Source organism: Patella vulgata, chromosome 3 (assembly GCF_932274485.2).
Source record: "Patella vulgata chromosome 3, xgPatVulg1.2, whole genome shotgun sequence".
Taxonomy (NCBI): Eukaryota; Metazoa; Mollusca; class Gastropoda; family Patellidae; genus Patella; species Patella vulgata.
In genome coordinates, this window is record NC_065881.2 from 24802844 (window position 1) to 24830828 (window position 27985).

The 27985-nt window shown below is 36.0% G+C and overlaps 2 protein-coding genes and 1 long non-coding RNA gene across 4 annotated transcripts in view; 2 read left to right on the forward strand and 1 right to left on the reverse strand.

Annotated features, from left to right (window-relative positions):
* LOC126814796 (zinc finger protein 431-like) overlaps positions 1-24387 on the reverse strand; it is a 70017-nt gene extending 45630 nt beyond the window's left edge. Inside the window, exons 1-5 of one of the 2 annotated variants that reach the window (XM_056099547.1) lie at positions 24281-24367; positions 23652-23721; positions 22456-22549; positions 22050-22146; positions 21672-21733 (exon numbers count right to left, since the gene is read on the reverse strand). The gene's annotated coding sequence lies outside the window, so the exon portion shown is untranslated. Of the gene's footprint in view, positions 1-21671; positions 21734-22049; positions 22147-22455; positions 22550-23651; positions 23722-24280 lie in introns of both variants that reach the window. The other variant, XM_056099545.1, reaches the window with a different exon arrangement.
* On the forward strand, positions 6601-9832 carry LOC126814773 (zinc finger protein 271-like). The gene has a single exon (XM_050540140.2). It carries the CDS (start codon positions 6622-6624, stop codon positions 8818-8820), a length of 2199 nt encoding a protein of 732 aa, XP_050396097.2. The 5' UTR covers positions 6601-6621; the 3' UTR covers positions 8821-9832.
* LOC130012166 (uncharacterized) lies at positions 16417-18985 on the forward strand. Its single transcript, XR_008787528.1, has 4 exons — positions 16417-16505; positions 17054-17123; positions 18221-18314; positions 18624-18985. It is a non-coding gene; the product is annotated as an uncharacterized LOC130012166 (long non-coding RNA).
* Positions 24388-27985: the final 3598 nt, after the last annotated feature.

Consider the following 27985-nt stretch of genomic DNA (forward strand, 5'->3'; position numbering starts at 1 on the left):
TCTGGCAGTAATTATCGAAAATCGCTGAAAATCAATAGGATTCTTCGTCTCATGACCTTCAACACTGTATAAATTGAAAGTCAATCGGATATTAACTTTAGCCTATGGAGCGTCCACAAGCAATTGTGGACGCCGGACATCCGGGGGCGACAACAATATACGACCACATATCAATGTGGACGTATAAAAATTGTTAAAAAACGGTTGCCATGCAAGATACGCTCACTTTTGGCTAGAGATGGACAAGGAACTAGTTGAAAAAACGATTTTTCGGACAATCAGGGGCCATAATCCAGGATGTTAAGGTCCGACATACTTCAATATCGACAGTAACCAAGATTTTTGGGACCTAATCATATATTTTAAATTACATCAAAATCAGACAAAAAATTGTGACCTGTAATGGACACTGGCAACAACAATATACATCTTCATGAAAATATGGGCGTATAAAAACTGTAGCCAATGTTGCTTCCACGTGGTCTGGAATAGGAGGGAGTGGGGGGATTGGGCGAGTCGCAGAGCGTTGAATATCAATAGGGTTTGTCCACTCATTACTTCACATCAAATTTGAAATAACTCAGTTCAAATACTGTAGCCTCTATCGCGTTAACAAAACTTTCAGAAAAGGGAGGAGAATGGGGTGTAACTCCAGAATTTAGACTATCACAATAACAAGGTTCTAGAAAGGGGTGAAGGTGCAGAAGAAGGCTGAATGTTCATCCTTTCGTGTTCCTAATGATTCAGCCTAAATCTAACAAAGAAAACCCTAAACCAAACAACATTAAAAATTGTGGCCTCTTTCACGTTAAAACATTTTTTCTGAAAGGAGGTGGAGTGGGACTACCTTTGGAGCGCTGAATGTCAATAGGGTTCATCCTCTCATGAAGTCAGTGCTACATAGCAAATTTGAAACAAATACATTAAAACTGGAAAAGTGCAAACATATCATACTTAATATATACAGTAAGATATACATCAATAGGAAACGTACTCTGATCAGAATGTCTTGGTTTCATAGGCTGACAAAAACCTTTGAGATTCTTGAAGCCCGCAACCCACTTGCCAAGGGCAAAACTTGTGAAAGTGACAAGAAAAGAGTACCGAGTCGGTCGAATGAACGAAAAATCGACGTCCACCTATGTTTCATGGTGTGTATATAGAAGAACCATTGGCAGTTGAAACTTGTCCCTTTCAATGCTAGACGTAAATCCACTGCCTGTGCTAGACCCTTTTTTGAGGAAAACAGGGGGGGGGGGGGTGGAACTGAAAGCCAAACAGTTATGGAAGCTTTTATGAAAAATCTTTTTGTCTGTTGGGATGGGCATGAGGTTGGGCTAAGAGGAAAAAATAGAATTTTGGAAATTTGCATAATAATGTAGTCACGTGGCGTGATGGCGGTCATTTTGAATTTCTCACTAAATACTTATGAGATAGTTTTTTTCACTAGATTTTGATAAAGATATATAAAATGAACAAAAATATCAATAGCAGCCACAAGCAATATGCCACCACGAACACACGCATCATGTCTCCCGCTGCCATGACCACATGCGGATTGCAATACCTTGTTTTCACTTTCACCCCTAAGTCCCATATCATTATCAATATAGTCAGTCAATAGATCTACACGTTCGGGACTCAGGAATTGCCTACGTCTTTTACGATCCAGCAGGCCAGCATTATTATCAACATGAGAATTATTGTCAGAATCTACTGCAGACACAGGACTATCGTGTTCACATTGGGCTTGTTCATCATGCACGGGATACATAGCCATGGGCGGAACGTTGCGCAACAAATCACACACTTCATATATAATACCAATCACTGTCCTGACTACTATCATTATCAAGTAACTGGAAACGAATTATGTGTATCACCCGCCTTGAAATTGTCCATGTGTTGGTCAGCAAGACGTCATTCACGACTTCGTCAATAGTGCATCGTCTACGTTGTCACTATGCACTCCGCTATTTTACAGTTTGCCGCTTTGAAACATCTGAAAATATGTTCTAGTGTATAGAAAATACAATAGATGGCACTTGCAGTTACGGCACTAATTTTAGCGAGGGCTTTACCGAGTACATGGTAATACCTGGTACGCGTATTTTAACAACATTTTATAATACCCAGTGTACTACCGGGTAGACGCAATGAAAGGGTTAAGAGGAGTAGGCTGAAATAATTTAGATATACATTGACTTTTAGTAAAGATTTCTAGACAAAAGGGCTAAACAGGCCTAAATATTTTCTATTTTGTTACACAGAATACATTGCCTGTCTTTCTATCTACTTTACTCCTCCTTATAAAATCCACCAGGCTTATAACAGGTCATTTATAATAACTGATAAAAACCATCAAGGCTGTATATCAGAAGTAGGTCATCTTGAGTGGTCTCCATCCTGTGTTATGTCGTCTTTATCATGTATAGCTAGGATATGAGGTTATGACAAATGTTACACCTTACAGGAACACAATATACCTCGAATTCTAAAACTCCTTCTTTAAGATAACTAGTGATCAGGAAAATATCCAAAATCCATAACCATAGATTAGTCATGGACTGCCAACTACCAGTCATAAGAAATAACTGGATCCAGAGATTAAGATATACGTGACACCAGGAATAATCACAGAAGAAAGGAATCAGAAACAATGTGCACACATTAGAAACATACTAAACCAAAATAAGAAAGGTCTGAACCATAGTGTGAATCACTAGTAAATCTCTAAGAAGTAAATCAAACAACAATACTACAAACAACATTGTCATAAACCTCATCTTCTGTTACATTGTCTATCTGGCTGTAAACTGTACATGACAAATGTTGATCTTCACACCCTACAACTACCCTTTAAGATAAACTAGAGACACAGATTGTGAGAATATCAGAATAAATATAAGCTAGATAGCTCACACCAGGGATCGCAAAACAAACAGCGCTGCATAGAGAAAGCTAAACATGTCTCTAGAAAATATCTCAAGTAAAACCAAACAGATCAACATTGTCACAACACTTCTGTTTGATCACCTGTAATCTGTCGATTATATACAAATCTGACAAAGTGGATGGTCTCTATAATGCAATCTGGACTGTAAGAATGGCGTTTTACAACGTCAATAACCTCATCTGGTATGTAACATGTTGTATGGTAGTATAGTTAGTAAATCAGTATGTTACCAATAGTAACCTGTATACAAAATACAAAAACATTTACACCTGTTTCATCTTGGACTGGAATAGAAATCTTCACTAAAAGTCAATGTATATCAGAATCAAATCAAACCTATTCTTTTAAGTGGAATGGGGATTAATGTCTTGTAGATATTTACTCAAGTCATTGAGACTAACACATGGTTATATTTTGTCCACTGTGGTTCCGCATGAAAAATGAGTGGTAGCATTTCCAATTACTCTAATCCTGACTGTCAAGAGTTCACTTACGTACTCGTCAATGCGACATGAATGGACCCAGGGTCTTTGTTACATCCAAAACACTTCCCTCGTCAGCTACATGGGCGTTACCCATGACAAATGGGTATCAGACGTTAAAAGTCCCAAAGGTTCTCCTTGAACTAAGCCAGGATTTGAACCCAAACCATTCGACTTTCTTGGTCCCCAAAATGAATATGCTGTACAATTACTATTTACAATTAATCTCTTACTGTAATGTGATGGAGAGCAGGCATGTTATTTGAACTATTTATACCAGATATAGGGGCGGTTCTTCTCAGACAAAATAGATAAATACATTTTAAAGATTATTACGCAAATCTTAGATGGAGCTCACCTTTCTTGATATAATAACTTAAAAATAGATAATGAAAAATGAATATTTCAGTCAAATTACTTTATTCTGATCAAAGTTATTAATGTTTGAAGTTTTGACAAAAAAAAGTGCTAAATACTCTCGATTTTTAAGTACCATTGCTACGATAATAAACGAAGTATCCTTCAGCAGATTAACTTTTAATGAAGATATCAGAGTATCGATAGAGTTCATCTTGTCAATAACCCAATCCTTCACACAAAATTTGAAATAAAATTATTCAAAACTTTAGTCTATCAAATTAACCTTTGGCAAAGGGAGGGGTGTGGGGTAAATCAAGAAACATACGGTTCATCCTCCTATGACAAAATGCTTCACAGCAAATTTGAAGCTTTTCTGTTAAAAACTGTAGCCTCTATCGCATTAAGGCTTTAAGACAAAGGAGGAATTTGAAAAAAAAAAATGATTAAAAACAGTAGCCTCTAAAAAGTTATCAAAGAATTCGAGAAACGGGGGGGGGGGGGGGGAATAACTCGATAGGATTTAAGTTTTTGGACGACAAGCGGATGTATTTCGGAATTGAAGCGTTGAAAACTGATTGGATTCATTCTCTCATAAATGCAAATCTTTAAATCAAATTTAAAAAGAAAATCTGTTAAAAACTGTAACCTCTATTGCGTCAACAAGGTATTGTGGAAAAGAGAGATTACTCATGAATGTAAGGTTGTGATTCGTTGAAAATTGTTAGGGGTTGTCCTTGCATAAAACCCAATAGAGCTGTGTAGGCTACGGCCATGAAACACAATGTTTCACACTAAATTTGAAAAAAAAATCTGTTAACGGATGAACACTGATGGACGGGTGGGCTACAGAAGTTTTGAAGGAAGAAAAAAAAAAAAAAAAAATCTGTTAAGAACTGTACCTTCTAACACGTTCACATGTTTTTGGCAAAACGTGGAGGGGGGAGAAGTGTATATACAGAACGGAAAGTCGCGGAAGGCTTAATATTCACAGGATTCATACCAATTCGAAACAAATACATTAATGATTTCTGCTACAATCATGTCCACAAGGTTTTTATAGTATACGCCACATGAGGGCGTGTTAATAGGGAATGGAAAGTCCCAGACAGCTGAATATCAAAGATCCTGATTCGTATGCTCTTGACCACAATGGTTCAGATCCAATTTCAGCAGATCCGTTACAAACTGTAGCCATGACAAAAGAAACGGCAACAGATGAACGCCAAAAAAGTGGCTGTTTCGACAGTAGCTTATCTGGATGGAAAACTTGGTAAGATTGATTTATGCCTTCCAGAAATCGGAACTATCGTGTTCACAAGCTTGAAAAAATCTGTTAACTACTTATTATCACGTTCACAGGCTTTTCCCGAAACGTGAAAGGGGTGAGGGTAACTCTGGACCGGAAAGTCACAGAAAGCTGAATATCGATGGCATTTGTCCTCTCATGACCATAATGCTGAAAACCAAATTTGAAAAATCTCTGTAAACTATATCGTTATTGTTGACCGACATTACGGTGGTCGGACAGGGTGACAACTATATTTAGGGTGACCCATGTACTCACAGAAATACAGTCCACCGCTGATAGTTCGAGACTACCACTGAAGCGTGCACATTCGCCGTGCCGAGACCAATTTTCTGACAGTATGATACTATAAATAGCCATGGCACGTGCAATTCTCTACAAATCTATCAACTATATACAGCCGTAAAAAATTTATTGTTGACGATTTTGAATAGCAGTAAAATTAAGCTTCTTGGTTATTACAGCAGATTTAGAAATTACGTTCGTTTCATTTTTTAAAACGCTTTATCATTAACTGTACCGTTAAGAGCGGCATCTTTTGGTTTAGTACAAATAATATCTCTGAATCACTCGGGTTAGACAGGAACATGATACTAGCAGTAGTTTCATTTTACTTTTACAAGCTTCTTAAAACGATTGTTGAGCTACCTAATGTGCTTATTTCTAAATTCAATTTCTTGTTCTAGCTTTCTGTTATGTTTCGTAAAAAAGTAGTCTTGATTATCCCGACCTGTCAATCAGACGTAGAATGGTCGATAGACTGGTTAAGCGAGACTAATTCCAAAACAAGGGCACGTAACCTATCTTTCACTCAAAAGTGTCTGGATGTTATGGACGACGCTTGGAACCAGTTTTCAGTCTATTATTAATATATCACCGTTATACCCTAAGGATGGTTGAGTTCAAATTTTGTAAAATTCGAACCAAAACTGACAGACAAAATGGCCAGGTAAAAATATGGTATATCAATGTTGTGGACCGTGTAGAGGTCACAATTTTAATACGATTTTGATGAAACTTGAAATGCATGTTTATAACCCAAAGATCTTGGTTGCTTTCGATATTCGTGCATATCAGATTGTTACTTCCTGAATTATGGCCCCTGATTGTACGAAAAATGGCGTTTTTAGCTTGAGGTCCCTCTAGATGTCTCAATTTTTATCCGATTTAAAAAAACGTTTGTATATATTACTGTTACACCCTTATGATGGTTGAGTCTGAATTTCGTACAAATCGAACCAAAACTGCAGGACAAAATGGCTGCCCCTCGTATGCAAATATTATAAATATATGGTATATATCAAGGTTTTGGACCCTCTAGAGAGAGGACACAATTTTGATCCGATTTTGATGAAACTTGAAATACATGTTTATAACCCAAAGATCTTGGTTCCTTTCAATATTCATGCATATCGGATCGTAACTTCCTGAATTATGGCCCTTGATTTTACGAAAAATCACTTCTTTTTTTGAGCTTGTTCTCTGTTCATCTCTTGCAAAATGTGGGCGTATCTTGCATGGCAACCATTTGTTACGTGTTACCTTTCTTTCAGGAAACAAGTATTGGTGCTGATAACTATCAATGTGTTGTTTGTGATGAGATTTTTCAACAGAAAAGTGATTTGGTAAATCACAATAAAATACATGTAAACGATGAGAAAAATGATGTCATAGATGCCAATTGTGATGTGCACTTTGATAATGTGGGCATATTTCATAAAATTAAGACCATGGATGAACAAAATAGCCCAAGGAAAGATTCGAGAAGAAATTCAAACAACAACATCCAGAGAGGAAAGCAAGAAATCAGAAGTGAGAAGATGGCTTCGCGAACTAAACAAAATAAAAATTGTGACAGTGGTTTAAAATTTTTGACTGGTACAATGAAAAGTACTCAAATCGAAAAATTAGCGATTCATACTGATGAAAAATGCTATTTATGTGATGTTTGTAGTAAATCATTTTATCACAAGAGTCATTTTCAGGCACATTTAAGAATTCATTCTGGTGAAAAGCCATTTAAATGTGATGTTTGTACTAAATCATTTAATCAGAAAAGTAATTTACGCAATCACATGAAAATTCACTGTGGTGAAAAATTGTTTATGTGTGAAGTTTGTAGTAAATCATTTGTTCAAAAGGGTCAACTTGAAGTTCATATGAGAATTCATACTAAAGAGAAACCTTTTAAATGTGATGTTTGTAGTAAATCATTTACCCAGAACATAAACTTACAAGAACATAGGAGAAGCCATACAGGGGAAAAACCATATACATGTGATTTCTGTAATAAATCATTTACTCAAGGACACCAACTTAAGAATCATCGACGAATTCATACTGGTGGAAAACCTTACAAATGTAATATTTGTGGTAAAGCTGTTAGTCAGAAAAGTAATCTTCAACGTCACATTAAAACGCACAAGGGAGATAACCCATCTGAATATGACATGTTTAGTCATTCTTTAGGAGTAAATGAACTAGGTGCTTGCTCAATGGATATTTGTAATAAACCATTGTCCAATCAAAAAATTCTGAATAGTCCTAAGGCAAAAGACACCAGTGACAAAATCTTTAAATGCGATGTTTGTAAGAAATTATTTACTTCCAGTAAATCACTTCAATTACACACTGAATGTAATGAAAAGGAATGTGATATATTTGATAGGCCCTGTTTTCTATTTGAAAATAATAATGAGAAGATCATACGTGAAACTTGTGACTCTCATCTGAAGGAGACCACCGACTGCAACAAATATTCTAATATTGATTATAAAAAACAAAAGGAAAAGGATGTAATATTATCTGAACTAGAACAAATGGGTGAATCAGATGATTTTGAAAATAAAACCATGGATACTGTTGACTCCGAAACCTTTTATAATGTTCATTTTGGTGAAGAGGAAACTGAAGAAGCTACAACATTTTGCAAAAGTGATTTCACAAATAAAAATAGTATTTGTATGGAAAAGTCTAAAAGTTGTAACAGCAAAAGTAATTTCATATCAAGTACCAGTAGATTTGTCTCTTTTCAGTGTTCTGTGTGTCAAATAAATTTTAAACAATACAGTGACCTAGAAATACACAATAAGATACATTTACATTTAGACAACACAGAGATTACATCACAGAAAGAAGAAAATGTTACAGATGATATTGTTAACAAGACATTTCCTGAAGAACAATTACTTTTGGAACAAACTAAGAGTCATATTAAAGAGTCTGAGAAATGTTATTTATGTGATGTTTGTAGTAAATCATTTAACCACAAGAGTCATTTTAAGGCACATTTAAGGATTCATTCTGGTGAGAAACCATTTAAATGTGATATTTGTGGTAAATCATTTAATCAGAAAAGTAATCTTGGCAACCATAAGAAAATTCACAATGGACAGAAACCCTTCATGTGTAATGTTTGTGGCAAATCTTTTTCTACTTTAAGTAATTTACAAACACACACCAGAACGCATACTAAAGAGAAACCTTTTAAGTGTGATGTTTGTAGTAAGTCATTTACTCAGAACACAAACTTACAAGAACACACAAGAACTCACACTGGAGAAAAACCATTTAAATGTGATCTGTGTTTCAAATCTTTTTCCCAAAATCGTCATTTGAAGAGTCACATGAGAATTCATACTGGAGAAAAACCGCATACATGTGATGTTTGTAGTAAATCATTTGGTAAAAAAAAAGTAATCTACGTCGACACATGACCATACATTCAAGGCACTGACTATAAATATTTAATACTTTTTAAATTTCTGTAATTTTATCATCTGTATCAAGGCTATGACTGTCAATATTAAATGCTCTACAAAAATGTGTTTTTCTGTATTAAATGTTATGTCCGGCCCACACCGCCACGACTTGCCCAGACTCTACCCGACGCAACGTCTTATCTCAGATAATCACTGCAGTGTGGACAGTCCCACGACCACTATTCAATCGATTTCCGTCGCGTCGTCCGGACTGAGCATGTTCAGTCGTAGTCGGATACAGTTGTAAACTGTTGTTTAGCCAATCAGAGAGTAGCATTTAGTCATGTGAGAGTCGGGCCTGTGTGGACTGGTACTGTCGTAGGCAAGTGAAGTAAAGACGCGACCCGATTTGTTTTTACAACTACCCAAGACGCTGAGTCCTGTCGGGTTGTGTGTAGTCATAGCGGTATGGGCCGAGCTTAAGACATTAAGAGATATATATATAGGCCTTATACTGATAATGATAATGTCAAAATACCTTTAATTATAGTAATGTCAAATGTTAAAGTCAAATATAATGTGTCTAAAGACAAATGTTTTATTACATAATGCTATTTAATTTATTTCTTATATCAGGACTATCCGCATGTACGCAAACAAATTCTCCAATCACATTTCACCCATTTCCATCCAGCCAATAGGTGGCTGAAAATTGACCAAAAATGATCTGAAAAAGGGCAAAATTGGCCAAAAATCAACCAGAGGCTGTTTCTCAATAACGGTGAAATTTTGAGATCGGCCCTCCTTGCTGTGAAGTTGTCTTGAGGAGTCCATAAAATCCCCCAGAGATGAACTTGATCTGCCGACACCTTCCCACCTTCTGCATGGGTTTCTCGTGGAATGACTCTTAATGTCTAATTAATAATTTAGATAACATTTCAGGGATAAAGAAAGACCTGAAATAGACAGATTTAGCTCTTGCATAATGTATGTTTAATGGACTAATCTTCCCCATTCTGAATAAATCAGCTGTATATTCACAGCCAGTGAAGCAGTGAAAAACTGTCAAAGTACTGCATAATGATGGTCCCAATTGTCTCAATATATCTCAATTCTTTTGCGACTAGATTCCAACCTCCATCCACACATTTCCGACACAAGGTATTTCCAAGTCGAATGATCAAAACATCTGTAGCTAAGCTATGGAATGGACAATATTACGTCTGGACAGGTTTGTCGCAGCTATATGAAAAAGCATTCTTGAACCTGCTTCTTAGTGCATACATGTCGTGCAGTCCGTATTTCGAGTTGCATACAATGTCTTAGATCTAATAAGTGGCAAATAGTCAGTACGCATCCATTTTTAACGGAGTGTGTGTATGTGTGTGTGTGTGTGTGGGGGGGGGGGGGTCGGATGGCCGAATGGTTAGCACGTGCGCGCTGTATCATAAGGTCTGTCATTGAGTCAACTGGCGTGGTTTCGATTCCCCGGTTGTAAATGAAAAGGAGCAAGTTTATTATTCAGTTCATATTAACCAAACTATGCCAGATGGATTCTCCGGTTGCATGACAATATGATGAAAATAGATGAAACGCATCCTGGAATATCTGACGAATTCCAAAGAGGTGCCCTTCCCATACGTGAACAGTCAGTTAATGCAGATGCTACTAATCGTTTTTCGGGTATTAATATCATCATTTACAAATTCCATAGCAGCTTTTGACATAGATGGTCCATGTCTCATTATATGAGGGCAACTATAGTTGGAGATTGAACATATGGGCATTTCCAGACCTGAAGATGTAACTTCTGAATTGAGACAAGCTAATATTCAAAACACAGCCCATAACATCAAAATTATTGAACGAATTGTAAACATGTCTAATCCATTCGGGAATAATGCGGAGCAAGATATATTAATTAACATTAATCAACAGATTTCCTTTTTTAAACGTTTATGAAAATGGCAACATGTATCGTGACAAATTTATTTCAAAAGTTATTGGAGACCCCTTCAGATTTGATAAACCCCTTCAGATTTGATAAACCCATAAAACGGTCAAAACCAAGCACATTTGCTTCTGACAGTACCTTCAAGAAACGACAAAAGCGCGGCAACATCGTAGGCTACAGTTGAAAATGGAAAGAGATATGGCGGGTCTATTACTTTATCGAAAATGAATTAGACCTGTCACATGTGTTTAGCTTTATATATGAAACCATGATATTAACTCAAACATATTTGCTTTTGAAGGCCCATGAAAGTAGAATAGAGTCTCTGAGCCTAAATGGATTGACTGTACAGTGATAGATGAAATGTTCTTTCTTCATCTACTTGGAACCCTCCCAGCAACATTTGGTGTAATTGCTCGTTATATTTTAGTTAAAATATGTAATGTGTCTAGTCAAGCGATCCATCGACAAAGTACACAGACAGAGATAGACGTGCTGGTTCCTTGGATCGTGACCAAGAATGTCCAAACATGAGACGGCCATCAAAGTGTACAAGTTGACAAAATCTCTTGTGCCTATTTAACAATTGAAAAGAGGGCGAGAGAGACCGAGGGAGAGAGAGAAATGGGGTTAAAACGTCCATTCGACACAGATTGGGTCATTTCGGGACTAACACATGGTTCAATTTCGTTTCAATAATTCGCTTGCTCGTAGGGGTCTTTAGCAGTGGGAGGAAACCGGAGGACCCGTAGAAAACCAACGAGGTTGGCGACCCTGATCCTTGTCATGTACAACCGGGGAATCGAAACCACGCCAGTTGACTCAATGACAGACCTTATGATACAGCGCGCACGTGCTAACCATTCGGCCATCCACCCACACCAAACACACACACACACACACACACTCCGTTAATAATGGACGAGTACTGACTATTTGCCAGTTATTAGATCTAAGACATCGTATGCAACTTAATACGGACTGTTCTGTTATGTAACAAAGATTCTACATTGACATGTGTGCACGAAGACGCAGGTTCAACAATGCTTTTTCATATAGCTGCGACAAACCTGTCCAAACGTAATATTGTCCGTTCCATAGTTACAGATGTTTTGATCATTCTACTTGGAAATACCTTGTGTCGGAAATGTGTGGATGGAGGTTGGAATCCAGTCGCAAAAGAATTGATATATTGAGACAATTAGGACCACCATTATGCAGTGCTTTGTCAGTTTTTCACTGCTTAACTGGCTGTGACTATACAGCTGATTTCTTCAGAATGGGAAAGATTCGCCCATTAAAAGTTCTTGAGGGCAATTCAGAGTTCCAAGAATAATTTTCCAACTTTGGATGCCACCAAGATATGAATTACGAAGATACACCTGCAATAGAAAAGTTTGTTTGTCGCACATATAGATTATGTCATTTAACAAGTGCAACAGATATAGTAAGTTCTTAAAGGTTTATAAACCAAACAGAACCTACTCACAGACATTTGGCACAAATTTGAATCATATTTCAGTTTGTAGATTTAACTTTTAAGGCATAACAAAATGTGTATTCACCTTGCCGGTGTGGTGGGTTGTGATATTTGAGTAGTCAGATTATGAATATGCTCCACTTATACCATTCAGATTTGATATTTTTTTAGAACCGACTAATGCACAGCTAATATTTGCCACCAGTTTCAGTAATATTACTTATGAGGCAAAATTTGACCCCTTTTTGGGCGTTGCAGATGAGGCACATTTAAGTGGTCAGATTAGGGGTTTGCCCCACTGAAACCAATCAGATTTGATAGTTTTAGAACCGTCTGATAATTAGCTAACATTTGGCACCAATTTCAGTCTTATTACTTATGAGGCATTTTTGGGTCCCCGCCCACATTTTTTTTAGGGCAGTCAGAAAGGGGTGTGGCCCATTTTTTCCGTCAGATTTTGCATTTTAAGATTCAGATATAGCACAACAACATTTCAAAACTATTTCTGATCGTATTACTTATGATACAAATTTTGATCTTTTTTGTGGGCGTGGCAGATCGGGCAGATTTTAAGTGGTCAGATTAGGGATGTGCCCCACTGAAACCAGTCAGATTTGATATTTTTAGAATCGGCTCGTGCATAGCTAACATTTGGCACCGATTTCAATTAGATTACTTATGAGGCAGTTTATATGCATACATTGTATGGCAATATTTTAGAAAAAATTCTGATCCTACTACTTATGAGTCAAATTTTAGCCCTTTTTATCTGCCCCTCCCAGCCAAATGTCCCACTGATACGTAAGATTGGTTGTTTTGAATTTGTCCTATCAATAGCTGCCAATTAATATGGTCAAACCCTCTATTACTTCTGAGGCAGTTTTTTCGTCACTGGCTCTTGGTCTAATTTGTTTTAGCGTATATAGACGCATTTGTTTTAGTGTCTACAGATGAGTGTCTATTGAAGTATTTAATTTAGTGTATTTGCATATACATGCATTTGTCTTTGTGTCTAGAGATTCATTTTTGTTCGTGCATGTTTGTCCATAAAATCATTAACTGTTATTGGTATAATTTATAATGTATCGGTTTATTAATTGTATTATATTAATGATTTTCATTTAAATGTAGTTCAAGGTCACTGTACTGTTTAAAACTAACTAGTTTTACAAACTGATCATTGATATGAACCTCTCCTGGCATTGTCTCTAAGTTCCTCTTCTTTAACATGTATTTCACAATATTTTTCTAGTTCAGTGTATAAATGAAATACTTCATGACATAGTTGCATTCATGAACAAATTACTCAGTTTTCTCCTTTTTAATATGTCCATAATAATTTTCATCTATATCAGTATAACACACAGAAGTTTTTCATCTTTTACATGTATTTTATTATTTTTTTTTAGATCACTATATTGTTGATAATTCTTGTTATACTTGACACACTAATAATCAATTTCCTGAAATAAAATTAAAAGTCAGTCTTCCATTCGAATCATTAGATTTATCATTACGGTGATCTTAATATTTATAATGACAAAGAGTCCAATATGTTACAATTGTCTCATAAAAATTTAGAAGGGGGGTTGACAGAAATGAAATGAAATGGGGTTTAACGTCCTACTGTTCTGCTCCTATGCTGGGCTAATGAAGACGGGCATCCGCCATACAGTGTGCTTTCGCCTACTCTTATATCGAATTCCAACTGCCAAGGGATCTTTTACGTGCATTCGAATGATCTCAATATTTTTCAAAGGTTGTTTACATGTTTACCGCGTTAGGGAACCCGATTCGCAACTAGAATGCTGCTGGTTCGAATCCCGGCGTTGGAAGAGAAGAACCCCAGGAATTTGTCAACTGTTATTTATATCCGGTACGTCACTGACATTTTACAGGATATCGTGTCAGCTAACAAATATAATTTTCGCCGATTAGGAAAAGGTTGTGAACTCGAGTGTTCCAAAACGAGTAAGGATTACTTGCCTTGTACACGTCATCCGACAATATTTAGAACAAACTAAAAGTGACAATATGGGCTTGGATTTCATAAGATGGGGATAACACATAGATGTCTAAAATACAGAATGAAATAGAAGTTATGCAGCATCAACAACGAAAGAGTCCGACTTGAAATTGCCATGAACATGTAGCATAGCTGAAGGCATTATTCAGTCAAATTGTTTCTTCTTCTGACTTTATGCAAGAGCTACATCTGCCTATTGCAGGTCTTTCTTTAAGCCTGAAATGTTATCTAAATTATTAGACATTAATTAATTTATCCAGACTATAATCAACTCTCGATGTCATCGAAAGCATGTGATATTTACTGCATTAGGATCTGATCTGTTGCTCAACTCTCATTCATGATTAAATCAACAAATGGATAATCGAGACTATGTATTTTATCGTACCGACTTTAGTAACGATGATCGAGGCTAGGCCCAAAATTCAATCGCTAAATTCTCGGTTCAGAGTGAATCAATTACTTGACTGAAGTTTTCAGCAAATTCCCCTTACATTATCTAGTTTTTAACTATTATAGTGAGAACTGTCAGCTCTTTATCTAATCTCCCATAATGTATCTTTAACAGACAAGAGAAGGGAAATGGTACTACTAAGAATATCAAGGAAAACAATTTGGGGCAAGTGAACCTATCTGACTTCGAGTTGCCCCCTTGTGTCCGTGGGTGACTAGACTACTCATTTTTGGAGGGATTTTAGTGAGTTTTAGCATTTACTGACCACTCCTGAAAAATGTCAGTTCGTGGATTTTCGAGTCTATGGTGTTTTTGAATACGATATAATGTTTGAAATTTACTATCGTTTTTAATATAAAGATGACAATAAAATAATCAGTCCTTCTGCAGTTACAATTGAAGAAATATTTTGAAACAAAAACTATTACCAGATAGTCATATTATTATTTCCATCATTGTTCTCTTCGGTCTAAAATGTATAGCATCACATTCGGAACAGTTCCTGGTTTTCTGATCTAGATAAAGCTCGTGACAAAGTCTACATGTGTTGAAGCTGGTACCTTTATGATACTATAATATATTCAAAATGGCTTATTTCTTGATTTTGAAACCATATTTATTGCGATTCGTTCAATTCTAGCCCCTCTGCAAGTTCTTTTCTTTCTTCAGTTAAATATCTGTTTTCCCCAAATTTGCGTTGAAGTTCAGACAGTTGTTTGGCGCTAAAAGCTGTTCGTGGTCTTCTCATTCTTCCGAATATCTTTGTTCTGGATCCTGGAATATTTTAAATTGCTAAATGTTGATATTCAGTAGGCGTATATCCACTTCTGTATGTTAATGTGTAATTATAGCCCAAGTCGCTCCAAATAAGGATTGAACTCAGAATTTACCAAGCGGTGAGTCAAGGTGGGTAACGATCAGCTGGATCCTTAAACAGGCCGTCACCGGTTTGATCCCGGTAATTCCCAGCGTGGTAATGGATTGGAAGAAAAATCCAAGGTCCTGTGTACACGTTGGCGTACACGTAAAAGAGCTCTTGACAGATGGAATTCAATTGCTGTCCGGGCAAAATTTCCAACAAAGCACATTCTACACACAACAGTTGAAAACCCCGCCTTTAACAATCTCTGTACACACCCTATTACATATAAAGGCCTATATTTGTACGTATAATGTTTTATGCCCTTTTTATCAAAACTATCCTATTTTGAGACAAGAAAAATGGCAAGAACTATATAATAGTCCTTCCGGGCCCGTAGCCAGCTCTTAAAATTTGGTGGGGCTTTGGAATTTTTTGGAGGGGCTGAGGATGTGTACGGCTAAGAACGCCCATAAGAAATCATTATTGTTGGCAAAATATTGGGGGGGGGGGGCTATGTGAAATATATTTAAAATTATTATGTTTTATATTCCTTGTATGAGGAGAGGGGTGATTGACTATGCCTGTTCCCCAATCCTTTTCATCTATTTGAAATAAAATATTGTTTCCCCCCAAAAAGTGTTTAGTGTTGATTGATATAAAGTGAGGTCACAAACCCCAAACTATCACCGACAGTTTTCATTGTTTTAACCAGCCACAGATTACAGATCACTTTTTGTGAAGAAAGTAGTATCATGATTCTTTTATCCAGACGCACTGTGGAAGAGATATACACTGTAAGCGTCTGGGTAACCGAGAGACCAAAGCACGTGAATAATTTTATTGCGTTGTGTCACTGGGCAACTCACAAACGGACAATTCAATTTTAAATTAGCTGACGAAGAGAAGGGAGCTTGTTCTCTTTAGGTAGGTAGGAATAGATTTTTGATTAAATATGTATTGTTGTGGCCTATATGTGACTTTTCTAAATTTTTGATTTTCTATTTTGTTGTACCTGTATTTCAAAGTTGTGTTCGTATTTTAAAAAAAAAAAAAAAAAAATAAAATCACATAAGGACTTTGAAGTAAAACCTCTAGGACAACATAAATTGTGTCGGCGGTATCTCACGGAGAAAAAAATCAAAATCAACAATGTTTATCAGTAAACATACGTACCTGATTTAGCACCACAGATAAGAAAGAAAATCACAAATTTTGAAAACCCGGATAACAGACAGAAAATATTTGTTTTTAAAAAATCAAACACCCGCGTTCTTGTCACCATGCACCAATAGGAAAGAAAAGTAATAGACTCTCTGTTTCATGGCTTGAAACAAAATGTGTGAAGGCGCATCCCGTTGTATCGCCCCATCAAATTCTCTACATAGTAAACAGACAGTATAATAAGTGACTGATCGGGTTTGATCTTTTGTTTTTAATAGACAATGTCAAATTCAACCAATTTTTCATTCTAGTCTCGAGAATAATCTCATTCCATGGTAATGGAGATTGGAAGTAGGCAAAATCTAGTATAATAAGTCACAGGTGAGCTTTTCTAGTGTTTGAGTATATATTTAAACGTCCTTTTTTATACGCCCACATTTTCATTTTATGTCGTTGCCCCTGTCCGTTATTGTTTGTGATCGACACTCTACAGGTCACAATTTTTATCTGATTTTGCCGAAACTCGAAATATAGGTCTATCTCTTGCAGTTCTCGGGTCCTTTCGATATTGGCAAGTATCAGACCATAACTTCATGGATTATGGCCCCTGATTGTACCAAAAATCACGCTTTTAGCTTGTGGAGGTCACTTTAACTTTCACCCGATTTTGATGAAACTTGAAATGCATGTTTATAACCCAATGATCATGGTTCCTTTCGATATTCGTGCATATTGGATTGTAAATTTCTGAATTATGTCCCCGATTGTACGAAAAATCGCGTTTTTTGCTTGTTGTTCCTGTAGAGGTCATAATGTTTATCTGATTTAAAAATACATCACCATTACACACTAAGATCTTGGTTCCTTTTGATAATCGCGGATACCGAACTTAACTTATGGCCCCTGATTGTTCGAAAAATCACATTTTCATCTTGCGGATTCTTGATAGTCACAGTTTTTTTTCCAATTTTAAAAACCGTTTAAATACATCACCATTCCACCATAATGAAGGTTGAATTCGAATTTCGAAATGAAACTGCCCGACAACATGGCCGCTCTTTGTACGCAAATTATGTAGAATTTTGTAATACGAAGGTGTGGACCCTCTAGAGATCACATTTCTTATCCAATTTTGATGAAACTTAAAACATAATCTTTATATCCGAAAGATCTGTCCCTTTTGATATTTGCACATTTCAGGCCATAACTTTCTGGATTATTGCCCCTGATTGTACAAAAAAATCATGTTTGTTTTTAGCTTGTTCTCAATCCATCTCTTGCAAAATGTGGGCGTATCCTGCCTGGCATCTGCTGATTCACACTTAGAGGAGCGCTGTTCACGTGTTATATTCATTTCAAGCCGATAAAGTATTTCATATCAAAAAAAATATAGTCAAGATCAATAAGATAAACCACAGAAAAACGTGCACATATTTACAAGAGAGTTGCATACAAAATTATTCTGTTCTTAATTTCAGCATGGGCCATGATTTCAAGTTACCTCATTCAGCCATTGCTGAAAGATGTTTTTATTTAAACAAGTTGTTTGATGTGTGAATGATAGAGGTCCATGTACGTTGTATATTTATCTTATTCTGGACTGTCCTTATAAATGAATAAATGATTCTTTTGAAAAATGAATTGATGTCCGGTCAATATATATTTTTCTTGGATTAGAACCAATATATATGTTTGTAGTAATGAAGTCAGAGTCATTATGTTAATGCCAGTAGGGCAGGGTAAGTTGGCGCCAGATATATTTTGTTTGTATGTTTAAAGTATAAATTTGTTAAATAAAAATATTTCTGAAAAACTTCATGCGATATTTCATATGGGCGAGTTTACAAAAAATTAAATATTTTTGTTCTTTTGTATTAACAGATCAATGACAGAGATATGATTGGGTATATATAGGTCGTAGAGATGATGACCATATTGCTGGGTGAAGATGATGGGACAGTTTTATATCATGGATCAGGTAATCTTAAAAGGCAAGTCCTGATTGATTTTATCACCAACGCCAGAAATATCTAAACCAGTCCATGGTTTATAATATTCCTTATTATTTAGTAATTAAAAAGGTGAATATTATTCTTTTAAAAAAGCGCTGCCGTTCTCAACAGGTCTTATGTGTGGTTGGAAACTGTTTGGATGCCATTGTTGCAGGCTGGTTGCTACCCCCACTGTTTGCTATTAATCCTCTAATAAATACTAACATTTCCAAATGTAAATTTCAGCATTATTCTGGTCAAGTACATGTAATTTTGATTTTTTTTGTACCGGTATCTTTTCAGGTGTATGATGGTTCAACCTATTTGCAACCTGGGTTGGAAAATGATAGATTGGCAATAACAAGGTTAGTTTTTAAATCAATAACTGAGTTCGAATTTCGTGAAAATCGGCCCAAAATTGACAGACAAAATGGCTGCCGTTCGTTCAGTTCCTTTCGATATATGCGCATATCGAATTGTAATTTCCTGAATTATGGCCCTTGATTGTAGGAAAAATCACTTTCTTGTTAGCTTGTTCTCTATCCATCTCTCGAAAATGTGGGCGTATCCTGCCTGGCAGCCGCTTGTTTAATATTTTGATAGATTTTAATTGCAGTTATTGAATCATGGTAGTATAATGTCAGATATTGTAAACTTTATTATTTTAACAATGTATTATGAATAGATGACCAAATCTTCTTCTTACCAATACGCAAGGCCTTTTTGCTTTAAGTTAAACCGAATAACTCATTCAGTATTGTTTATCAATTTAATATTTGGGAAATTCATAAAATTCTTTCGGCGCCTTTACTTTAAAAACCCAAAGGCCCTTTGTTGACTACATTACGTGTACTAAATAAGGACGAAAGATGCACGTGTCGTTTTTTTACCTAAATAAATACTACCAATTAAAACGCAATAATTAATAAAGGTAATTCAATGTAAAACATTGGTGTCATGCATCGGTCAGCAGTCATCATCATATATTTGTAAATTTATATACAAATGAAGACATGTTGCAAACAACTACTACTGCCAATCCGCAGCTAAATACAAATATGTATATAAGGGAATGAGTTGTAAAAAAATAGAAATCTGCTGAAATCTACACTGAAATGCCATCACATTGTCAATTTTTTAACAATAATTTAAACATACATTATGCTAGAGCTAAATCTGCCTATTACATGTCTTTCTTTAGGCTTGAAATGTTATATAAATTATCAGTTAGACATTAATTAACTTATCCAAACCATAATTAACACTGGATGTCATCTTCACTGGATTGAAATCCAATCTGCTGCTTAATGCTCATTGATGATTAATCCAAAAAATGGATAATTGAGACTATGTTTTTTATTGTACCTACTTTAATAATGATGATCAGGGCTAGGCTTAAAATTCAAAAGCTGTAATCCTGGTTCGTAGTCAGGGGCGGATTGGGGCCGGGAACCTGCTCGGGCTCCGGTGTCGGAGCAGCCCCTTTTACTGACCGCGGAGCCCGGGGGGGGGGGGGGGTCCGGGGGCTCTCCCCCTGGAAAATTTTGAACAATGAACCCCAAATATGCGATTTGATGGCATATCTGATTATAATCTTTCAAATTCAGCCAGCAGACCAGCTATCATCAAATTTTGCTGAGGCCTTAAAATTGAATTTTTGGAGGAGGTACGAACCGTCGGCAGACGTTTCTGGCGTATCCCCACAAAACAGGGCGCAGGTGTAGTGGCTGCGCCAGCCGTCAGTGATTGGAGGGGCAAAGCTGGGGAAAAGTCCAAGGTTAAGGGGAAAAGGCACGAGCTTCAACTAGGGGTAGGGGGGCACCCCCAGAAAATTTTGAAAAACAGCTTGCCGAAAAAGCAGCCTGATAGTATTTCAGGCACTGATCGATGAGGTAAAGTGTCAAACGAACGGACTAGCCCTGATCATCATTATTAAAGTAGGTACAATAAAAAACATAGTCTCAATTATCCATTTTTTGGATTAATCATCAATGAGCATTAAGCAGCAGATTGGATTTCAATCCAGTGAAGATGACATCCAGTGTTAATTATGGTTTGGATAAGTTAATTAATGTCTAACTGATAATTTATATAACATTTCAAGCCTAAAGAAAGACATGTAATAGGCAGATTTAGCTCTAGCATAATGTATGTTAAAATTATTGTTAAAAAATTGACAATGTGATGGCATTTCAGTGTAGATTTCAGCAGATTTCTATTTTTTTACAACTCATTCCCTTATATACATATTTGTATTTAGCTGCGGATTGGCAGTAGTAGTTGTTTGCAACATGTCTTCATTTGTATATAAATTTACAAATATATGATGATGACTGCTGACCGATGCATGACACCAATGTTTTACATTGAATTACCTTTATTAATTATTGCGTTTTAATTGGTAGTATTTATTTAGGTAAAAAAACGACACGTGCATCTTTCGTCCTTATTTAGTACACGTAATGTAGTCAACAAAGGGCCTTTGGGTTTTTAAAGTAAAGGCGCCGAAAGAATTTTATGAATTTCCCAAATATTAAATTGATAAACAATACTGAATGAGTTATTCGGTTTAACTTAAAGCAAAAAGGCCTTGCGTATTGGTAAGAAGAAGATTTGGTCATCTATTCATAATACATTGTTAAAATAATAAAGTTTACAATATCTGACATACTACCATGATTCAATAACTGCAATTAAAATCTATCAAAATATTAAACAAGCGGCTGCCAGGCAGGATACGCCCACATTTTCGAGAGATGGATAGAGAACAAGCTAACAAGAAAGTGATTTTTCCTACAATCAAGGGCCATAATTCAGGAAATTACAATTCGATATGCGCATATATCGAAAGGAACTGAACGAAAGGCAGCCATTTTGTCTGTCAATTTTGGGCCGATTTTCACGAAATTCGAACTCAGTTATTGATTTAAAAACTAACCTTGTTATTGCCAATCTATCATTTTCCAACCCAGGTTGCAAATAGGTTGAACCATCATACACCTGAAAAGATACCGGTACAAAAAAAATCAAAATTACATGTACTTGACCAGAATAATGCTGAAATTTACATTTGGAAATGTTAGTATTTATTAGAGGATTAATAGCAAACAGTGGGGGTAGCAACCAGCCTGCAACAATGGCATCCAAACAGTTTCCAACCACACATAAGACCTGTTGAGAACGGCAGCGCTTTTTTAAAAGAATAATATTCACCTTTTTAATTACTAAATAATAAGGAATATTATAAACCATGGACTGGTTTAGATATTTCTGGCATTGGTGATAAAATCAATCAGGACTTGCCTTTTAAGATTACCTGATCCATGATATAAAACTGTCCCATCATCTTCACCCAGCAATATGGTCATCATCTCTACGACCTATATATACCCAATCATATCTCTGTCATTGATCTGTTAATACAAAAGAACAAAAATATTTAATTTTTTGTAAACTCGCCCATATGAAATATCGCATGAAGTTTTTCAGAAATATTTTTATTTAACAAATTTATACTTTAAACATACAAACAAAATATATCTGGCACCAACTTACCCTGCCCTACTGGCATTAACATAATGACTCTGACTTCATTACTACAAACATATATATTGGTTCTAATCCAAGAAAAATATATATTGACCGGACATCAATTCATTTTTCAAAAGAATCATTTATTCATTTATAAGGACAGTCCAGAATAAGATAAATATACAACGTACATGGACCTCTATCATTCACACATCAAACAACTTGTTTAAATAAAAACATCTTTCAGCAATGGCTGAATGAGGTAACTTGAAATCATGGCCCATGCTGAAATTAAGAACAGAATAATTTTGTATGCAACTCTCTTGTAAATATGTGCACGTTTTTCTGTGGTTTATCTTATTGATCTTGACTATATTTTTTTTGATATGAAATACTTTATCGGCTTGAAATGAATATAACACGTGAACAGCGCTCCTCTAAGTGTGAATCAGCAGATGCCAGGCAGGATACGCCCACATTTTGCAAGAGATGGATTGAGAACAAGCTAAAAACAAACATGATTTTTTTGTACAATCAGGGGCAATAATCCAGAAAGTTATGGCCTGAAATGTGCAAATATCAAAAGGGACAGATCTTTCGGATATAAAGATTATGTTTTAAGTTTCATCAAAATTGGATAAGAAATGTGATCTCTAGAGGGTCCACACCTTCGTATTACAAAATTCTACATAATTTGCGTACAAAGAGCGGCCATGTTGTCGGGCAGTTTCATTTCGAAATTCGAATTCAACCTTCATTATGGTGGAATGGTGATGTATTTAAACGGTTTTTAAAATTGGAAAAAAAATTGTGACTCTATCAAGAATCCGCAAGATGAAAATGTGATTTTTCGAACAATCAGGGGCCATAAGTTAAGTTCGGTATCCGCGATTATCAAAAGGAACCAAGATCTTAGTGTGTAATGGTGATGTATTTTTAAATCAGATAAACATTATGACCTCTACAGGAACAACAAGCAAAAAACGCAATTTTTCGTACAATCGGGGACATAATTCAGAAATTTACAATCCAATATGCACGAATATCGAAAGGAACCATGATCATTGGGTTATAAACATGCATTTCAAGTTTCATCAATCGGGTGAAAGTTAAAGTGACCTCCACAAGCTAAAAGCGTGATTTTTGGTACAATCAGGGGCCATAATCCATGAAGTTATGGTCTGATACATGCCAATATCGAAAGGACCCGAGAACTGCAAGAGATAGACCTATATTTCGAGTTTCGTTAAAATCAGATAAAAATTGTGACCTGTAGAGTGTCGATCACAAACAAATAGTGAACGGACAGGGGCAACGACATAAAATGAAAATGTGGGCGTATAAAAAAGGACGTTTAAATATATACTCAAACACTAGAAAAGCTCACCTGTGACTTATTATACTAGATTTTGCCTACTTCCAATCTCCATTACCATGGAATGAGATTATTCTCGAGACTAGAATGAAAAATTGGTTGAATTTGACATTGTCTATTAAAAACAAAAGATCAAACCCGATCAGTCACTTATTATACACTGTCTGTTTACTATGTAGAGAATTTGATGGGGCGATACAACGGGATGCGCCTTCACACATTTTGTTTCAAGCCATGAAACAGAGAGTCTATTACTTTTCTTTCCTATTGGTGCATGGTGACAAGAACGCGGGTGTTTGATTTTTTAAAAACAAATATTTTCTGTCTGTTATCCGGGTTTTCAAAATTTGTGATTTTCTTTCTTATCTGTGGTGCTAAATCAGGTACGTATGTTTACTGATAAACATTGTTGATTTTGATTTTTTTCTCCGTGAGATACCGCCGACACAATTTATGTTGTGCTAGAGGTTTTACTTCAAAGTCCTTATTATACAGCAGTGATTTTATTTTATTTTTTTTTTTTAAAAAATACGAACACAACTTTGAAATACAGGTACAACAAAATAGAAAATCAAAAATTTAGAAAAGTCACATATAGGCCACAACAATACATATTTAATCAAAAATCTATTCCTACCTACCTAAAGAGAACAAGCTCCCTTCTCTTCGTCAGCTAATTTAAAATTGAATTGTCCGTTTGTGAGTTGCCCAGTGACACAACGCAATAAAATTATTCACGTGCTTTGGTCTCTCGGTTACCCAGACGCTTACAGTGTATATCTCTTCCACAGTGCGTCTGGATAAAAGAATCATGATACTACTTTCTTCACAAAAAGTGATCTGTAATCTGTGGCTGGTTAAAACAATGAAAACTGTCGGTGATAGTTTGGGGTTTGTGACCTCACTTTATATCAATCAACACTAAACACTTTTTGGGGGGAAACAATATTTTATTTCAAATAGATGAAAAGGATTGGGGAACAGGCATAGTCAATCACCCCTCTCCTCATACAAGGAATATAAAACATAATAATTTTAAATATATTTCACATAGCCTCCCCCCCCCCCCAATATTTTGCCAACAATAATGATTTCTTAGGAGCGTTCTTAGCCGTACACATCCTCAGCCCCTCCAAAAAATTCCGTAGCCCCACCAAATTTTAAGAGCTGGCTACGGGCCCGGAAGGACTATTATATAGTTCTTGCCATTTTTCTTGTCTCAAAATAGGATAGTTTTGATAAAAAGGGCATAAAACATTATACGTACAAATATAGGCCTTTATATGTAATAGGGTGTGTACAGAGATTGTTAAAGGCGGGGTTTTCAACTGTTGTGTGTAGAATGTGCTTTGTTAGAAATTTTGCCCGGACAGCAATTGAATTCCATCTGTCAAGATCTCTTTTACGTGTATGCCAACGTGTACACAGGACCTTGGATTTTTCTTCCAATCCATTACCACGCTGGGAATTACCGGGATCAAACCGGTGACGGCCTGTTTAGGGATCCAGCTGATCGTTACCCACCTTGACTCCCCGCTATAGGCCTTTATATGTAATAGGGTGTGTACAGAGATTGTTAAAGGCGGGGTTTTCAACTGTTGTGTGTAGAATGTGCTTTGTTGGAAATTTTGCCCGGACAGCAATGGAATTCCATCTGTCAAGAGCTCTTTTACGTGTACGCCAACGTGTACACAGGACCTTGGATTTTTCTTCCAATCCATTACCACGCTGGGAATTACCGGGATCAAACCGGTGACGGCCTGTTTAGGGATCCAGCTGATCGTTACCCACCTTGACTCCCCGCTTGGTAAATTCTGAGTTCAATCCTTACTTGGAGCGACTTGGGCTATAATTACACATTAACATACAGAAGTGGATATACGCCTACTGAATATCAACATTTAGCAATTTAAAATATTCCAGGATCCAGAACAAAGATATTCGGAAGAATGAGAAGACCACGAACAGCTTTTAGCGCCAAACAACTGTCTGAACTTCAACGCAAATTTGGGGAAAACAGATATTTAACTGAAGAAAGAAAAGAACTTGCAGAGGGGCTAGAATTGAACGAATCGCAATAAATATGGTTTCAAAATCAAGAAATAAGCCATTTTGAATATATTATTATAGTATCATAAAGGTACCAGCTTCAACACATGTAGACTTTGTCACGAGCTTTATCTAGATCAGAAAACCAGGAACTGTTCCGAATGTGATGCTATACATTTTAGACCGAAGAGAACAATGATGGAAATAATAATATGACTATCTGGTAATAGTTTTTGTTTCAAAATATTTCTTCAATTGTAACTGCAGAAGGACTGATTATTTTATTGTCATCTTTATATTAAAAACGATGGTAAATTTCAAACATTATCGTATTCAAAAACACCATAGACTCGAAAATCCACGAACTGACATTTTTCAGGAGTGGTCAGTAAATGCTAAAACTCACTAAAATCCCTCCAAAAATGAGTAGTCTAGTCACCCACGGACACAAGGGGGCAACTCGAAGTCAGATAGGTTCACTTGCCCCAAATTGTTTTCCTTGATATTCTTAGTAGTACCATTTCCCTTCTCTTGTCTGTTAAAGATACATTATGGGAGATTAGATAAAGAGCTGACAGTTCTCACTATAATAGTTAAAAACTAGATAATGTAAGGGGAATTTGCTGAAAACTTCAGTCAAGTAATTGATTCACTCTGAACCGAGAATTTAGCGATTGAATTTTGGGCCTAGCCTCGATCATCGTTACTAAAGTCGGTACGATAAAATACATAGTCTCGATTATCCATTTGTTGATTTAATCATGAATGAGAGTTGAGCAACAGATCAGATCCTAATGCAGTAAATATCACATGCTTTCGATGACATCGAGAGTTGATTATAGTCTGGATAAATTAATTAATGTCTAATAATTTAGATAACATTTCAGGCTTAAAGAAAGACCTGCAATAGGCAGATGTAGCTCTTGCATAAAGTCAGAAGAAGAAACAATTTGACTGAATAATGCCTTCAGCTATGCTACATGTTCATGGCAATTTCAAGTCGGACTCTTTCGTTGTTGATGCTGCATAACTTCTATTTCATTCTGTATTTTAGACATCTATGTGTTATCCCCATCTTATGAAATCCAAGCCCATATTGTCACTTTTAGTTTGTTCTAAATATTGTCGGATGACGTGTACAAGGCAAGTAATCCTTACTTGTTTTGGAACACTCGAGTTCACAACCTTTTCCTAATCGGCGAAAATTATATTTGTTAGCTGACACGATATCCTGTAAAATGTCAGTGACGTACCGGATATAAATAACAGTTGACAAATTCCTGGGGTTCTTCTCTTCCAACGCCGGGATTCGAACCAGCAGCATTCTAGTTGCGAATCGGGTTCCCTAACGCGGTAAACATGTAAACAACCTTTGAAAAATATTGAGATCATTCGAATGCACGTAAAAGATCCCTTGGCAGTTGGAATTCGATATAAGAGTAGGCGAAAGCACACTGTATGGCGGATGCCCGTCTTCATTAGCCCAGCATAGGAGCAGAACAGTAGGACGTTAAACCCCATTTCATTTCATTTCTGTCACCCCCCCTTCTAAATTTTTATGAGACAATTGTAACATATTGGACTCTTTGTCATTATAAATATTAAGATCACCGTAATGATAAATCTAATGATTCGAATGGAAGACTGACTTTTAATTTTATTTCAGGAAATTGATTATTAGTGTGTCAAGTATAACAAGAATTATCAACAATATAGTGATCTAAAAAACATAATAAAATACATGTAAAAGATGAAAAACTTCTGTGTGTTATACTGATATAGATGAAAATTATTATGGACATATTAAAAAGGAGAAAACTGAGTAATTTGTTCATGAATGCAACTATGTCATGAAGTATTTCATTTATACACTGAACTAGAAAAATATTGTGAAATACATGTTAAAGAAGAGGAACTTAGAGACAATGCCAGGAGAGGTTCATATCAATGATCAGTTTGTAAAACTAGTTAGTTTTAAACAGTACAGTGACCTTGAACTACATTTAAATGAAAATCATTAATATAATACAATTAATAAACCGATACATTATAAATTATACCAATAACAGTTAATGATTTTATGGACAAACATGCACGAACAAAAATGAATCTCTAGACACAAAGACAAATGCATGTATATGCAAATACACTAAATTAAATACTTCAATAGACACTCATCTGTAGACACTAAAACAAATGCGTCTATATACGCTAAAACAAATTAGACCAAGAGCCAGTGACGAAAAAACTGCCTCAGAAGTAATAGAGGGTTTGACCATATTAATTGGCAGCTATTG

Excerpts from the sequence above, each read along its gene's own strand:
- LOC126814773 (XM_050540140.2), top strand. The coding sequence starts at position 6,622 with ATGGCAACCATTTGTTACGTGTTACCTTTCTTTCAGGAAACAAGTATT.